The sequence below is a fragment of the Ovis aries genome, chromosome 18 (assembly GCF_016772045.2).
Source record: "Ovis aries strain OAR_USU_Benz2616 breed Rambouillet chromosome 18, ARS-UI_Ramb_v3.0, whole genome shotgun sequence".
Lineage (NCBI taxonomy): Eukaryota > Metazoa > Chordata > Mammalia > Artiodactyla > Bovidae > Ovis > Ovis aries.
The window spans coordinates 55,689,105-55,704,769 of record NC_056071.1 but is presented as its reverse complement, the minus strand read 5'-3'; the positions used below and the strand labels follow the sequence as shown (position 1 = coordinate 55,704,769).

Sequence of the window (15,665 nt, the reverse complement as noted above, 5' to 3'; positions counted from 1 at the left end):
CTTTTAGGCTGTGAGGATATCATTGCTGAAAGCATCTCATTAGATACCTTAATTGCCATCCTCAAGTGGAGCTCTCATCCATATGGCTCTAAGTGGGTGCACCGACAAGCTTTACATTTCCTCTGTGAGGAATTTTCCCAGGTCATGACTTCGGATGTTTTTTATGAACTCAGCAAAGACCATCTGCTTACTGCTGTCCAGTCTGACTACCTACAGGTAATCATTTATACACTTCTCAAATTCATTCTCATTCATCTGTGCACCAGGAAGCCCATCTGTACTCGGTTATTCTCCCACCCGGGAGATCAGCCCACCCAGGAATGCCCTCTTCATGTTAGTGCAGCCGAAGGTTTCTAGGTCTCTGGCCCTTTGTGCTCACTGCCACCATCACTGAGCAGTGTGAAGCAGCCCAGGTCCTAACCAGCGATTCCCCAAAGGGGTTCTGGCAGTAGGCAAGGTTGGAAGCATATCCCAGTGGTGATTCTCTTGGCTTCTGTTAAGAGTAGATTCACTATAACAGCTTCTTTTATTTTTGGTAAAGTATCAGAAGATACTTAGACTTAAGCAGCACAAAGTAAAAATAACATTCAATTTCAGACCTATTCGGACATTTCTTAAAACTCAGTGTATGAGTCCTGCTGAAGTATAATAATGTTTTCAACTACTTATTTTTAGTCAGAAGTACATTTAAACAAATTCTTGTATTCTTATATATCATTTATAATTAAATAATTTAAACTAACAGTATATTTTTTTAAAAGTTAAAAAAATACTTTGAGGTAGAGTTTAGTCAAGGTTTTTGTTTTTTTTTTTTCTTTTTTGCATTCGCTGTATGACTTTTATGCTGGTAACTGTACAGCAGTTTTAATGTTATAAAGTTATAAACTCATTAAGCCATATCCTATTTCTTCATATTTGTACTAGAAAAATTATGAAATGCTTTCATCTCAGCAGTGCAGTGAAGTTAAATAATCCACTTAGCATCTGTATTTTTCCTCCATACACTGCTTTGATTGCAGTACATATGTTGTCATAATCTGTTTCGATCTGTTTAGGATCTGTTTTCATTAACCTTATTGTTTCACTGTCCTGATGCAGACATTATAGGAGTTAGGATTTGTCAGTTCAGTTTCCCCCTCAGTCTGCCTCTGCCATCACGAAGCTTCCATAAGCCTCTTATCCTTATCCATCAGAGGGCAGACAGAATGAAAACCACAGTCACAGAAAACTAACCAATCTGATCACATGGACCACAGGCTTGTCTAACTCAGTTTGAAACTATGATCCATGCCGTGTAAGGCCACCCAAGATGGACAGGTCATGGTGGAGAGTTCTGACAAAACATGGCCCTCTAGAGAAGGGAATGGCAAACCACTTCAGTATTCTTGCCTTGAGAACCCCATGAACAGTATGAAAAGGCAAAGATAGGATACTGAAAGATGAACTCTCCTGCTTGGTAGGTACCCAATATGCTACTAGAGATCAGTGGAGAAATAACACCAGAGAGAATGAAGAGATGGAACCAAAGAGAAAACAACATCCAGTTGTGGATATGACAGGCGATAGAAGTAAAGTCCAATGCTGTAAAGAGCAATATTGCATATGAACCTGGAATGTTACGTCCATCAATCAAGGCAAATTGGAAGTGGTCAAACAGGAGATGGCAAGAGTGAACATCAACATTTTAGAAATCAGCGAACTAAGATGGACTGGAATGGGTGAACTTAACTCAGAATACCATTGTATCTACTACTGTGGGCAAGAATCCCTTAGAAGAAATGGAGTAGCCATCATAGTCAACAGAAGAGTCTGAAATGCAGTGTTTCAATGCAGTCTCAAAAATGACAGAATGATCTTTGTTCGTTTTCAAGGCAAACCATTCAATATCATAGTAATCCAAGTCTATGCCCCAACCAGTAATGCTGAAGAAGCTGAAGTTGAATGGGTCTATGAAGACCTACAAGACCTTCTAGAACTAACACCCAAAAAAGATGTCCTTTTCAGGAAGTCAAAAAACACCTGGAATAACAGGCAAATTTGGCCTTGGAGTACAAAACGAAGCAGGTCAAAGGCTAACAGTTTTGCTGAGAGAACACACTGGTCATAGAAAACACCCTCTTCCGGCAACACAAGAAAAGACTGTACACATGGACATCACCAGATGGTCAACACCAAAATCAGATTGATTATATTCTTTGCAGCCAAAGATGGAGAAGCTCTATACAGTCAGCAAAAACAAGACCAGGAGCTGACTATGGCTCAGATCATGAACTCCTTATTGCCAAATTCAGACTTAAATTGAAGACAGTAGGGAAAACCACTAGACAATTCAGTATGACCTAAATCAAATCCCTTACAATTATATGGTGGAAGTAACAAATAGATTCGAGGGATTAGACCTGATAGAGTGCCTGAAGAAGTATGGACGGAGGTTTGTGACGTTGTACAAGGAGGCAGTGATCAAGACCGTCCCCAAGAAATGCAAAAAGGCAAAGTGGTTGTCTGAGGAGGCCTTACAAATAGCTGAGAAAAAAAAAAGATGCAAAAGGCAAAGGAGAAAAGGAGAGATATAAGCATCTGAATGCAGAGTTCCAAAGAATAGCAAGGAGAGATAAGAAAGCCTTCTTCAGTGATCAGTGCGAAGAAATAGAGGAAAACAATAGAATGGGAAAGACCAGAGATCTCTTCAAAAAAATTAGAAATACCAAGGGAATATTTCATGCAAAGATGGGCTCGATAAAGGACAGAAAAGGTATGGACCTAACAGAGGCAGAGGATACTAAGAAGAGGTGGCAAGAATACACAGAAGAACTACACAAAAAAGATCTTCATGACCCAGATAACCATGATGGTGTAATCACTCACCTTGAGCCAGACATCCTGGAATGCAAAGTCAAGGGGACCTTAGGAAGCATCACTATGAACAAAGCTAGTGGAGGTGATGGAATTCCAGTTGAGCTATTTCAAATCCTAAAAGATGATGCTGTGAAAGTGCTTCACTCAATATGCCAGCAAATTTGGAAAAGTCAGCAGTGGCCACAGGACTGGAAAAGGTCTGTTTTATTCCAATCCCAAAGAAATGCAATGCCAAAGAATGCTCAAACTACCACACAATTGCACTGATCTCACACGCTAGCAAGTAATGCTCAAAATTCTCCAAGCCAGGCTTCAACAGTATGTGAATTGTGAACTTCCAGATGTTCAGGCTGGATTTAGAAAAGGCAGAGGAACCAGGGATCAAATTGCCAACATCTGCTGGATCATCAGAAAAGCAAGAGAGTTCCAGAAAAGATCTATTTCTGCTTTATTGACTATGCCAAAGCTTTTGACTATGTGGATCACAACAAACTGGAAAATTCTTCAAGAGATGGGGATACCAGACCACCTTACCTGCCTCCCCTGAGAAATCTGTATGCAGATCAAGAAGCAACAGTTACAACTGGACATGGAACAACGGACTGATCCCAAATTGGGTAAGGAGTACGTCAAGGCTGTATGTTGTCATTCTGCTTATTTAACTTGTATGCAGAGTACATCATGAGAAATGCCGGGCTGGATGAAGCACAAACTGGAATCAAGACTGCCGGGAGAAATATCAATAATCTCAGATATGCAGATAACACCACCCTTATGGCAGAAAGCAAAGAAAAACTAAAGAGCTTTTTGATTAAGCTGAAAGACAAGAATGAAAAAGCTGGCTTAAAACTCAACATTCAGAAAACTAAGATCATGGCATCCAGGCCCATCACTTTATGGCAAATAGATCGGGAAACAGTGAGAGACTTTATTTTTTGGGGGGAAGGGGGCTCCCAAATCACTGCAGATGGTGACTGCAGCCATGAAATTAAAAGACGCTTGCTCCTTGGAAGAGATGTTATGACCAACCTAGACAGCATATTAATAAGCAGAAACATTACTTTGCCAACAAAGGTCCATCTAGTCAAAGCTGTGGTTTTTCCAGTAGTCATGTATGGATGTGAGAGTTGGACTATGAAGAAAGCTTAGTGCCAAAGAATTGATGCTTTTCAACTGTGGTGGTGGGGAGTAGACTCTTGAGAGTCCTTTGGACTGCAAGGAGATCCAGCCAGTCCATCCTAAAGGAAATCAGTCCTGAATATTTGTTGGAAGGACTGATGCTGAAGCTGGGAAATATTGAAGGTGGGAGAAGGGGACAACAAAGGATGAGATGGCCCATGGGGTCACAAAGAGTCGGACACGACTGAGGGACTGAACTGAACTTGATGATTGTTTAGAATCTTTGCATTTCTTCTTGGAATGTAAAAAACTTGGAGAGCAACCTGGATTATGCCCTAAGATTTTAAATGCAGTTCAAAGAAATGAGAAGCACATTGCCATTTCACAGACTGTGCCTGAAGGGTCCTTCACCAATCAGTAGCATACTTCATGGAGATCATAGTGTCTTCTGCCAAGACAAGTTGCCATACTTGCTTTTTCCTGCTCCTGAAGGAGACAGCAGTCACACAGTATCTTTACACTTTTACTTTCATGTATTTATCTCCATCTTGTCCCCAAAAGAATTTAAGGCAGCTGTATAGAAACCATATAGTAAGATAAATTTAAAACAGGGGAGAAAAAACCGTTTAAAAAACAAAGATGGAAATAAGAGTAAAAATTTAATTTGAGCCAAGAGCGAGGTTACTGGACCAAATGTATATAATTGGGTCTGTGTATTTGCTTCCTGGTATACCACAGGTTTAGGTCAGACATTTGAAACTGCCAGTGTAATGAGTGAAACGTGGCATGTTGCCCATTGTATGTACTTTATGACATAAGAAGAGTCTTTAATGAGATTAATGTCTATCTGTTTGCACTAAAATAAATATAAACTTTTTTTATTATAGGCAAGTGAACAAGATATCCTTAAATATCTGATTAAATGGGGTGAGCATCAGTTAATGAAGAGAATAGCAGACAGAGGTAAGCTCAGAAAACTACCTTACAACTGTAAGTTTTTCCCAAAAGTTACTAAAGTGTATGCTGCACATTAGTCTTGACAGTTACCGCTGTTGCCTGGTGAAAATAGAAATATTTACAGTCAGTAAAATCCTTTAGTGGAAAGGGTATGCTTGGTTAGAAATAAACATCAGAAAGTTTACTTTTACACTTTAAACTGTAACTCCTAATATTCTCTTTCTGTGTGTTTAATAATGTATGTTGAATGATTTATAAAAGTATTAGAGTGTAATTTTTCAGTTAATGACTAAATTGTTACAAAGGCATGTTGTTGATGAAAATATTTTAGAATTAGATGGTAGTGATACGTGCATAGCATTCTAAATGTACTGAAGCCACGACATTGTACACTCTCAAATGGTTAAAATGGTAAGTTTTACATTATGTGAATGTTGCTCGAGGAAAAAAATATATATATGGCTACCAAAGGGAAGCATGTTTGTTGTTTATCTGAAGTTTTTGTGAAAGATAAAGGAGAAATGATACTTTTGCATGGCCTCCAACCAGGGGACACTGCAGAGGAGACGCAAGCACCACCTGTCGCTCATGATCTTAACTGTGGGAGCTTGTGCTTATGTAGCAGTGTTACATCTATATCTAGGATGAGCCCACCCACCTATGTGACTTCCTTCCTATAATGTTGTATTTGTCTATATAGTGAACCCAAATAAAAATATTTTAATTTGAAAAATTAAATGCAGGTTTCCCTTTCCTTTCACTTTTGACAGCTTTATACAGATAAATTTACATACCATAAAGTTTATGTTTGAAGTGTTCAAGTCAGTGTTTTTTAGTATACTTAGAGTTATTGTTCTCACATTTTAAAATATTTTTAAAAAGTAAAGCTGAATCTGCCTTCAAATCATTTTATAGTGTTCCTTTAATATACTGCTACCAAGCTCTAGGAAACAAAAGCAGTCCTCCTATCTTAATTCTCCTAATTTAATCTGTGGCCTGCAGAAGCCTTTCGCAGTTTCAGATTTGAAATTTTTCAAATATAAAAACCACTGCTGTTAATTTGGGACTTTTTTGAAATGCCAGTATACAGTCTATGCTGCTGCTTTAAAGATTCTAAATTTGCAAATTCACCTACTTGCTAAAATTTATTTGTGATCCCCAAATGAGTACTCATGACACTTTTAGTCATTTGCAGAAATGCACGGAATAACAGAAGATTTGAATGACATACGTTTCCAGCCTATGGTAGAGCAAAGTGATACTCTGCCGTCTTAACTTCAATTCTCAAACAAGTGTCCTTTTCATAGTCTTTTTAGTGCTGGGTTTTTTACATCTTAGTAGGATTTTCTGGTAAGCCCACTGTCTAAGATAGCCTCCAAGTGTAACACTATCAATACTGTCTAGTGTTCCTAAGTCCAAGAGGGCTATGATGTGCCTTATGGAGAAAATACGTGTTAAATAAACATTCTTCAGGTGCATGAGTTACAGTGCTCTTGGCTGTGAGCTCATTGTTAATGAATCAACAGTATATACTAACAAGGTGTCCTTAAACAGAAACATACATAAAACAAGGCTTTGTCTTCATGGGCTGACAAAAATATTGTGACCAGAGGCTCAAAGGAACCTAACTGTGTGTTTCCCTTAGGAGCAATGGTTCAGTATTCACTAATTGTTGTGGTGGCTTTATAGAACAGTACACCCCAAGTAACAAGAACCGATTATATATAGTGCTCCATAATCATCAAAGGCTTATTTATTGATGTAAAGCTGGTAATGGTATGTCATATTTATTTTGGGCAGATAATGAACATCCTTGATAAAATTTCCATTGTTTAATGGTTTTCTGGCTGGGTTAGAATGGGAGGCTCTTCCAGAGAGGAGAAGGACGCTGCACGAACCAGACTGCACCTTTGCCTCAGTCACTTTCACGTATAAGGTTCTGCCCTTACCTGGTGCATATCTGGGGATTTCATGGAATATTTCGTTTGAAAACAGAACACCACTACTTTGAGAAAAAATTTCTTTTGAAAAGCAGTGCCTTATATACATATTGAATCCAAAGCATAACAAGGCAAGAACAAAAACCCTTTTCCACACACTGGCAACAGTTTTAATAAGCCTCTCAAAAACCAATATCTCTTTATCACAGTGTTTAAAGGAAAATATCAGTTTACCTGTAGTGTTTGTGGAAAAAAATCCAGCCTTTATATCGTGAATGATAAAGATCTTATTTTTAAGCAAAAAATAATAATAATAATAATATAGCTCCGAGTTTAAAGATATGATTAAAAATTCCTCAAATATGTTGTTTTCCTTCCCACCTCACTATCAAAAACCATATATATACTTCAGATCTTCCTATTTCACTAACACCCCATGAAAAAAACATTTATTCTCTGCTCTGGACAGTGGAATATATTACACATGAACTTTTATGCATTAACATTTCTGTGGAAATTTAGGAGACTCATAAAATTCTTAAATAGAGTGTACATTAGGTTTTGCTCCTTTAAGGTATCAGGTAATATAATTTTAGATACTCATTAAATTCCTATTAAATCTGTGTAATAGCCTAATGAGCATACTCATAACTTACAGTTACCAGAAATAACGTTTGTCCTGTATTACCCTTATTATAAGTTGTATTAAAAAAAAAAAAAAAACTGGCCCCAAAAGTGAGGAACATCAAGAAAAAGCCCTTGATTAAACTAGATTTTAATAGATTGTTGTTTTTTCTCCTATGAGTTAGTATGCAGAAAAGAATTCTGTCTTCTTTAATGCAGAAAATTATAAAGAATGTTACCGTACTATTGACACCATGCTTTTTCTTTGTCCAAGAATATCTCTATTAAGGAAACTTCTTAAGCCATAAAAGTAATTTATTTATAGCACTTTTTAAAGCAGGTACATTTAATATAGAGGATTACTGAAAGTATACTTAGAGAAGAAAGAGAGCCTTTCTCTGGAAATTTGAATTTGGGTGGAGACTTCTCACTTTCCATTTCTGTCATAGAGCCAAACTTACTGAGTGGCACTGCTCATAGTGTGAACAAGAGAGGTGTGAAAAGACGGGACCTGGACATCGAAGAGCTTAGAGAGATCCTTTCCTCTCTCTTACCTTTTGTACGAATTGAACACATCTTGCCTATAAACAGTGAAGTCCTAAGTGATGCAGTAAGTATCTTCATTTATCCCTTTCATGAAAATAATATGTCTTTTTTTTTAATCATTGTAAATAACTTCTCCTAGTGGAGTATCGTGAGACTAAACTCCACGAAGACAGAGACGGATGTCTGTTTGGTACTGTGTTATGTCCTCAGTACCTGGCACATGGCACAAATACATGTTTGGTGGATGAGACTTGAGTGGGATGTATCAGTCTTACTTTTGCAGAAACATAGTCTCTAAGTGGAGTTAATCCAGCAGTTTATCTGTATAGATCAAGTAGTCCTCATTTTAAATGGAAAGAGTAGAAGTTACCTTTGGAGACTCTCTTAAGAATAGCAGTAAATCAGAGAGCAAGAGAGGAAGAGATTGGTTCAGTGTAAAAGGGGTAAATGAATCCTGTAATTGTGTTTCAGGTAAAAATTAATGGAGCTGACTGATCATGTTACATTCACAATTTTTATGTGAATTTTTTTAGACTATAAGAATTGCTCCAATTAATGGTTGACCAACCTAGATAGCATATTGAAAAGCAGAGACATTACTTGGCCAACAAAGGTCCATCTAGTCAAGGCTATGGTTTTTCCAGTGGTCATGTATGGATGTGAGAGTTGGACTCTGAAGAAAGCTGAGAGCCGAAGAATTGATGCTTTTGAACTGTGGTGTTGGAGAAAACTATTGAGAGTCCCTTGGACTGCCAGGAGATCCAACCAGTCCATCCTAAAGGAGATCAGCCCTGGGTGTTCTTTGGAAGGAATGATGCTAAAGCTGAAACTCCAGTACTTTGGCCACCTCATGCGAAGAGTTGACTCATTGGAAAAGACCCTGAGGTTGGGAGGAATTGGGGACAGGAGGAGAAGGGGACGACAGAGGATGAGATGGCTGGATGGCATCACCGACTCGATGGACATGAGTTTAAGTGAACTCCAGGAGTTGGTGATGGACAGGGAGGCCTGATGTGCTACAATTCATTGGGTCACAAAGAGTCGGACACAACTCAGTGACTGAACTAAACTGAACTGAACTGAATGGTTGACAGCCTGGAGGAGGAAATGGCAGACCACTCCAGTATTCTTGCTTGGAGAATTCCATGGATGGTGAAGCCTAGTGGGCTACAGTCCATGGGGTCTCGAAGAGTCAAACACGACTGCGCGACTTACTACTAATATGGTTGGCAAAAATACTCTTCACAGATTGGTTTATAATTTTAATAAAATACTGTAAATGTAATAGTTTTTTCCAACTGCACAGAAACATTGTAAAAAGTCATCTGGAAAAAAACTGATAAGAATTTTTTAAGTTCTAAAAGAAAAAAAAGGGATAAAACTAGAGCTTAAAACTAAATATTAAAAAAACTAAGATCGTGGCGTCCACCCCCATTACTTCATGGCAAATAGAGGGGGAAAAGGTGGAAGTAGCGACAGATTTCCTCTTCTTGGGCTCCAAAATCACTGCATATGGTGACTGCAGCCATGAAATCAGAAGATAGTTGGTTCTTGGCAGTAAAACTATGAAAAACTAGACAGTGTGTTGAAAAGCAGAGACGTTATTGTGCTGAGAAAGGTCTGTATAGTCAAGGCTATGATCTTCCCAGTGGTCACAGACACTTGTGAAAGCTGGACAGTAAAGAAGGCTGAGCGCCAAAGAATTGATGCCTTTGAACTGTGGTGCTGGAGAAGACTCCTGAGAGTCCCTTGGGTAGCAAGCAAATCAAACCAATCAATCTTAAGGGAAATCAACCCTGAAGACTCATGCGAAGGACTGATGCTGAAGCTGAAGCTCCAGTATTTTGGTCGTCTGATGTGAACAGCTGACTCATTGGAAAAGTCCCTGATGCTGGGAAAGATTGTGGGGAGAAGAAGAAGAGGGTGTCAGAGGATGAGATGGCTGGATAGCATCACCAATGCAACGAAAATGAACTTGGGCAAACTTCAGGAGATGGTGAGGAACAGGGAAGCCTGGCGTGCTGCAGTCCATGGGGGTCACGAAAACGTCAGACATGATTGGGTAACCGAACAACAACTCTTCCATAATACAAAATATATTTTAAAACTCTTAAGAGTCAGTCTGTGATGCTAGCATAATAGAGAAGACAAAACAGCCCAGAAGAAGATCCTAATTAATATAAGAATTAAACATATAATAAGCAAGCTATCACAAACCTTGCTACAGTAACCCATCAGTCGGGGAGGGAAGAAATGTACTTTAAGTTAAATCCTCATTTCACTTGCACACAAAATTAATCCCTATTAGATCAAAGAATTAAATATTAAGTCGAAATATGGAAAAACTAGAAGGAAACAAATGTTTATGGAACCTCTGATTAAAAGGATGTTCAGTCTTGCTAGTAAGCACACATACAGTAAAGAAAGCAAAATAAGACATTAAGTTATCACTTCTTTACCTATTAGGTCACTAATTTTTGAAATAATATTACTGTCTGATAGGGAGGTGTAGCTGGTACATTGGTAGCATCATCATTAAGTATATTTGGAAATAACCTAAATGTCTAATAACAGAGGAAGTAAGTTATAGCATAACCACTTGACAGAGTATTTTGCTGTCCTAAAAAAATAATGTACTTTTATATATTCTAAAATTTAGTTAGGTAAAAATTTATCTAAAAAAGATTGGAAGGAAATATATCAACAGTACTACACTTATAACAGATTAGAGTTATAGGATTTTTTTGCCTATTTTCAAACTATGTCTAATGCTATATTTTATTAGTTAAACATAATTTTAATGCAGCAATGAGATGTTTATTATATTTAACAAGAATAATATTAGAAACAATATTTGGTTTCATTTAAAATCTGGGACTAAAACCAGGTTCAATTTGGTTTAGAAAAATACTTTAGAACTTTTGTTTAATAGATTTAGAAAATATATAGCTCTGTTGTTAATATCCCATGCTTAACACATAATAAGTAAAGTGAAAGTTGCTCAGTCATGTCCAACTCTTTGCAACCCCATGGACTGTACAGTCCATGAAATTCTCCAGGCAAGAATACTGGAGTGGGTAGCCTTTCCCTTCTCCAGGGGATCTTCCCAACTCAGGAATTGAAGCCAGGTCTCCCACATTGCAGGCAGATTCTTTACCAGCTGAGCCAAAGGGAAGCCCAAGAATACTGGTGTGGGTAACCTATCCCTTATCCAGGGGATCTTCCCAATCCAGGAATCAAATTGGGGTCTCCTGCATTGCTGGCAGATTCTTTACCAACTGAGTTATCAGGGAATCCCAACGCATAATAAGTCCCCAGTAAAAGTTTACTAATATTGATCATTAGTCATAGTGCTCGTATAGTGTGTTAAGTACTGTGCCAAGTGCCTTTTATCTTCCTTACCTTCATTTCCCCCTCACAGCCACCTCATGGGCTAAAGTACTTGATTCATATTCTCCTGGCATAGATGTGGAAACAACAAGACTACCACATTTAGTTAGTCCTGCAGTGTCCCATTTCCAGGGCTAATTCAGGGTCCTTAAGGTGAGGCCCAGGTAAGAGGAGATGTCCATGGCCACATGGCTGTCCAATGGAGAGTTAAGGTTTGAGCCAAGTCCTTCTCTTAGAGCCCCTGCCCCTATCACTATGCAGACTGGCTATCTTCGTACTGTAGATACAGGCCCAAGAATGTGCTTGTTTTGTCTTGTGGAGTATAGATTGGGGGAGGAATCAATTCCTAGATGAGTAAGGAAAAGAATCAGTTCTGTTTTAGAGTTCTGAAAGTTAGTCTGACTCGTATTTTTAATTAATATAACTCTTGTTTTTAAAATATCATTCCTCTATTTAAAGAAAAATGGAAAGTTGTACCTTTTTATGGCTTTCTGAATCCTTTAAATACTTTTAAACATTCAAAGTGTGTTTAAGTTTCATGTGCATTCCTAAGTTCATGTTTAATAGTAAAGTTTGAACATGCTGACTTATAGGTATAATTATTTTTATCTTAGTAATATTGTGCTACACAAATGTCTGTTTCTCTAAAAAATAATTTATTTTTCAAGATGAAAAGAGGCTTGATTAGTACTCCTCCATCAGATATGCTTCCTACAACAGAAGGTGGAAAGTCAAATGCCTGGTTACGGCAAAAAAATGCTGGAATCTATGTTCGTCCTCGGCTGTTCTCTCCCTACGTAGAAGAAGCGAAGGTAATAAACCACTTTGAGATATTAAACTACTTTATTACGAACTATAAACACAAAGATACCTATTGTAGTATCACTTAAATGTTTGGAAATAGCCTAATAAGAAAAGTGAAAGTAAATTTTGCTTTGACTTCTCACCAGAGTAGTTTAATTATGTTTAATGTTTAATTATCAAGCATGTTTTTATATTTATAACTTAAATCATATTAAGTTGTACATTTTTCTCATCTTAGTTTTTCTTGCAAACTGTTAGCTTGGAAAAAACTTACTCATTTTACTGAAATGGTCATCAGTGTGTTGTTATCTTCAGGGTGGGAGAAATGTTTGAAAGAAGACTGCAAACATATTTTCTTCCTTTTGTAAACTAAAGAAATGCCATGACTTCCTATAACATATTTCTGTAGTAGCTGACTTGGAAATTGTATTTAGCGCTCAAAAAAGTGTACAAACTAAAAGAAAATTTCAGGCCTGTTAAATAAAAAGTTGGCATTATATTGTATTGCCGTTTATGTTATAACTCTCCGAGAAATATGATAAATACTGCAGATTGAAATACTGCAGTTTTATTAGCTGTGCTCAGCTGAGGCGCTTCGGGGTGACCTTCTGAGGAACTGACAGTCTTGCTTAATGAAATGAATTAACAGGCAAAATAATGTGTTTTGATAAAGAAACATAGTTACCTTAAAATTTTTCTCCCTTTTATTTGTTGGAGGATCCCTAGTTTAAAATACATATATGAAAGGATTTGTGAGAGATTTATTGATGAGGTTGATAATCTACCCCTTATTGAGTAATTGACACTTTGAAAGTGAAAGTTGTTCATTCGTGTCCCACTCTTTGCGACCCCATGAACGGTAGCCTGCCTGACTTCTCTGTCCATGAAATTCTCCAGGCAGGAATACTGGAGTGGGTGATGAGGATCTTCCTGACCCAGGAATCAGCCGGGGTCTCCTGCATTGCAGGCAGATTCTTTACCACCTGGGAAGCAGTTGACACTTTAAATAGTTGTAAAACGGTGAGGTGGGCAGGGGAGGCAGAATGGTTGGGTCAGGTCTTTCTGAAGTAAGTCCAGTGCCTAAAGTCACTCAAGCAGCTGAGGCCTCTGTGGAAGGTTGAGTCTAGTGCTGAAAGGTCCATAATAAACTAGACCTACCTTCCTTTCTGCTGTCTCAAAGTAGAGCGGCCGCAAGCTGATCAGACAGCCCTCCTGTACCCGTGCATACGCAGATACATGTCCACAGTAAATGTGGAGAATGGTTTTACTTTATGCCATTTTGACCATTCTGCAGTTTGCTGAAGTGGATTCATCTGAAGCTTATTGAACAATTTTTAATGTATAGGTCTGTTGAATTTAATATCAGCCTTTAATATTTTATATTTTGAGCATTTCTTATTAGCTAGGATATTTAGTCCATACATACATTGTTTTCTTTATAATGACTTTATGTATAATTTTACTTCTGATTAATTTTATATCCCTTCTTCAAATTTCAAATACTTCTGTTAAAAGCAGACTTTTCAGAAAATGATTATTTCTTTTCAAAGATGCTCCAGAAAGCTCCTTTAAACATTGAAGAGGTAGGAAAAAAATTGAAGAGGTTCGAGTACTGTCTCCTTTTACCACTAATTTTAGGCTTTATACACTGGAAGCAGTAAATAATTCCCTTTTTACGTGATGATGGCGGTAACCTTTCTCTAAATGTGATTTGACAAAGGTGTAAGGTTGACTGATTCTGTTAATACGGAATTGTCTTCAGTCTGTGCTAGATGAGATGATGGTGGAACAAACAGACCTTGTGCGTCTGCGAATGGTCAGAATGTCCAACGTGCCAGACACACTGTACATGGTCAGCAACGCCGTGCCTCAGTGCTGCCACATGATCAGCCACCAGCAGATCAGCAGCAGCCAGTCAAGCCCTCCTTCGGTGGTAGCAAACGAAATCCCAGGTAAGGCGGCTAACCTTGTGAATAGTCTGATCGTATTTTGTGACCCCTCTATACATGCTGATTCTTTCCACTTTCCAACACCCTTTATGCATTGTTCATTAAAGAAGAAATTCTTACAAGCTAAGTTTTTTGTTTTGTATTTTATTTTACAGTAACAATTGTATGCAGTTTTTCAGTTTAGCTCAGGGTTTCTCAGCCTTGGCCCTCTTGCCCGTCGGGGTCGGATAGTTGTCTGCTGTGGAGGCTGTCCTTGCATTGTAGGGTGCTCAGCAGCACCCCTGGCCTGTACTCACTGCATGCCAGTTGCACGTGTGTTTACATGTGCGTGCACCCACACACACCTTGTGACAGCCTCATGAAAGCATTTTTATGTTTCTGCACATGGCCACGTGTGCCTGTGGGGCAATATAACCACCTGTTGAGAACCACTGGCTTAGAGGAATTCAGATTTTTCATCGCCATAGGGTGTTTCTCACATTATAAGACTCTTTGGGGAGAGTACTGTCAACTTAGATCTTCGAGTCTATATATGTCCTCTCAAAATGTGATTGCCATTGGTTTCTGGGAGATCCAGTTTCCCAAGATCTGCTTTGTGAATGTTATATGCATTGTAATTCAGGCTTCCATCTTATTGTCTATTGATCGAGGTATAATTGTCATGTCCAAAAACATCTGAGCATCAGTCAGTGCTGACGTTAACCAAAAGGCTGTCATGTCAGTTTCTAAAACAAGAAAATAGATAGCGGGTCAGAAATGGATAGCTCTTGCCAGTTACCGTTGCAAGAGTCCAAAAAATCAGCAAACTATAGCATTACTGGAAATGATACTATGCATTTTTTGCTGAGACGTCTCCGTTTCAATTAAGGAAAAATAAAAGACACAACGATGGAACTTTTAATTGAACACATTTGTTTTATTCCAGAACTAATCTCTGATCGGTTGTTGCCTTATCAGATTTGACCACTGTGTATTTATTTAATAAAGCGTGCATTGGATAAACAGTATGAAGAGAAGTATTTCTGTAGCTGGTTTGTGCAGCTTTTGGTAATTATCATGGACTTTATCAACTTCAGTTAATACGATTAAGTAGCAGTATAATTTAACTTTAGAACTCACTCTCAAAAGCCCAAAGAGATCTACAATTAAGTATGCTCAGAAAAATAGGACTTGTCTTTCTGTTGTTTAATGAGACACGGCCCTATGCTTGTACCATCAAAATTCTCCCTCCCTCGTTTACCATGCTAATGTAAGGTATCTAGCTTTTGGAGAAGACTCCTGGGCACATGTTCTGGCTCTGCCACTTTGTGTGACTTTGGACAAGACATTTACTTCCCTGAGCATTAATTTCCTCATCTGTGAAATGAGGATATCTCCTTTCTAGGGTTCTTGTGAAGATTTAAGGAAGCTCTGTGAGTAATATGGAGTTTGCATGGCACAAAGCAAGCACTCAATAAACAGTAGCTCCCTTTTCCCAGAA

At 38.2% G+C, this 15,665-nt stretch overlaps 1 protein-coding gene across 5 annotated transcripts in view; it reads left to right on the top strand.

The window, feature by feature from the left end:
* Positions 1-15,665, top strand: part of BTBD7 (BTB domain containing 7) — an 85,289-nt gene that overhangs the window by 59,346 nt on the left and 10,278 nt on the right. For all 5 annotated transcript variants that reach the window (XM_004017963.6, XM_060401455.1, XM_060401454.1 and 2 more), the window contains 5 exons: positions 8-216; positions 4,863-4,938; positions 7,946-8,106; positions 12,101-12,244; positions 13,999-14,188. In XM_004017963.6, coding sequence (XP_004018012.4) covers positions 8-216; positions 4,863-4,938; positions 7,946-8,106; positions 12,101-12,244; positions 13,999-14,188 — 780 coding nt within the window. The remainder of the gene's footprint in view (positions 1-7; positions 217-4,862; positions 4,939-7,945; positions 8,107-12,100; positions 12,245-13,998; positions 14,189-15,665) is intronic.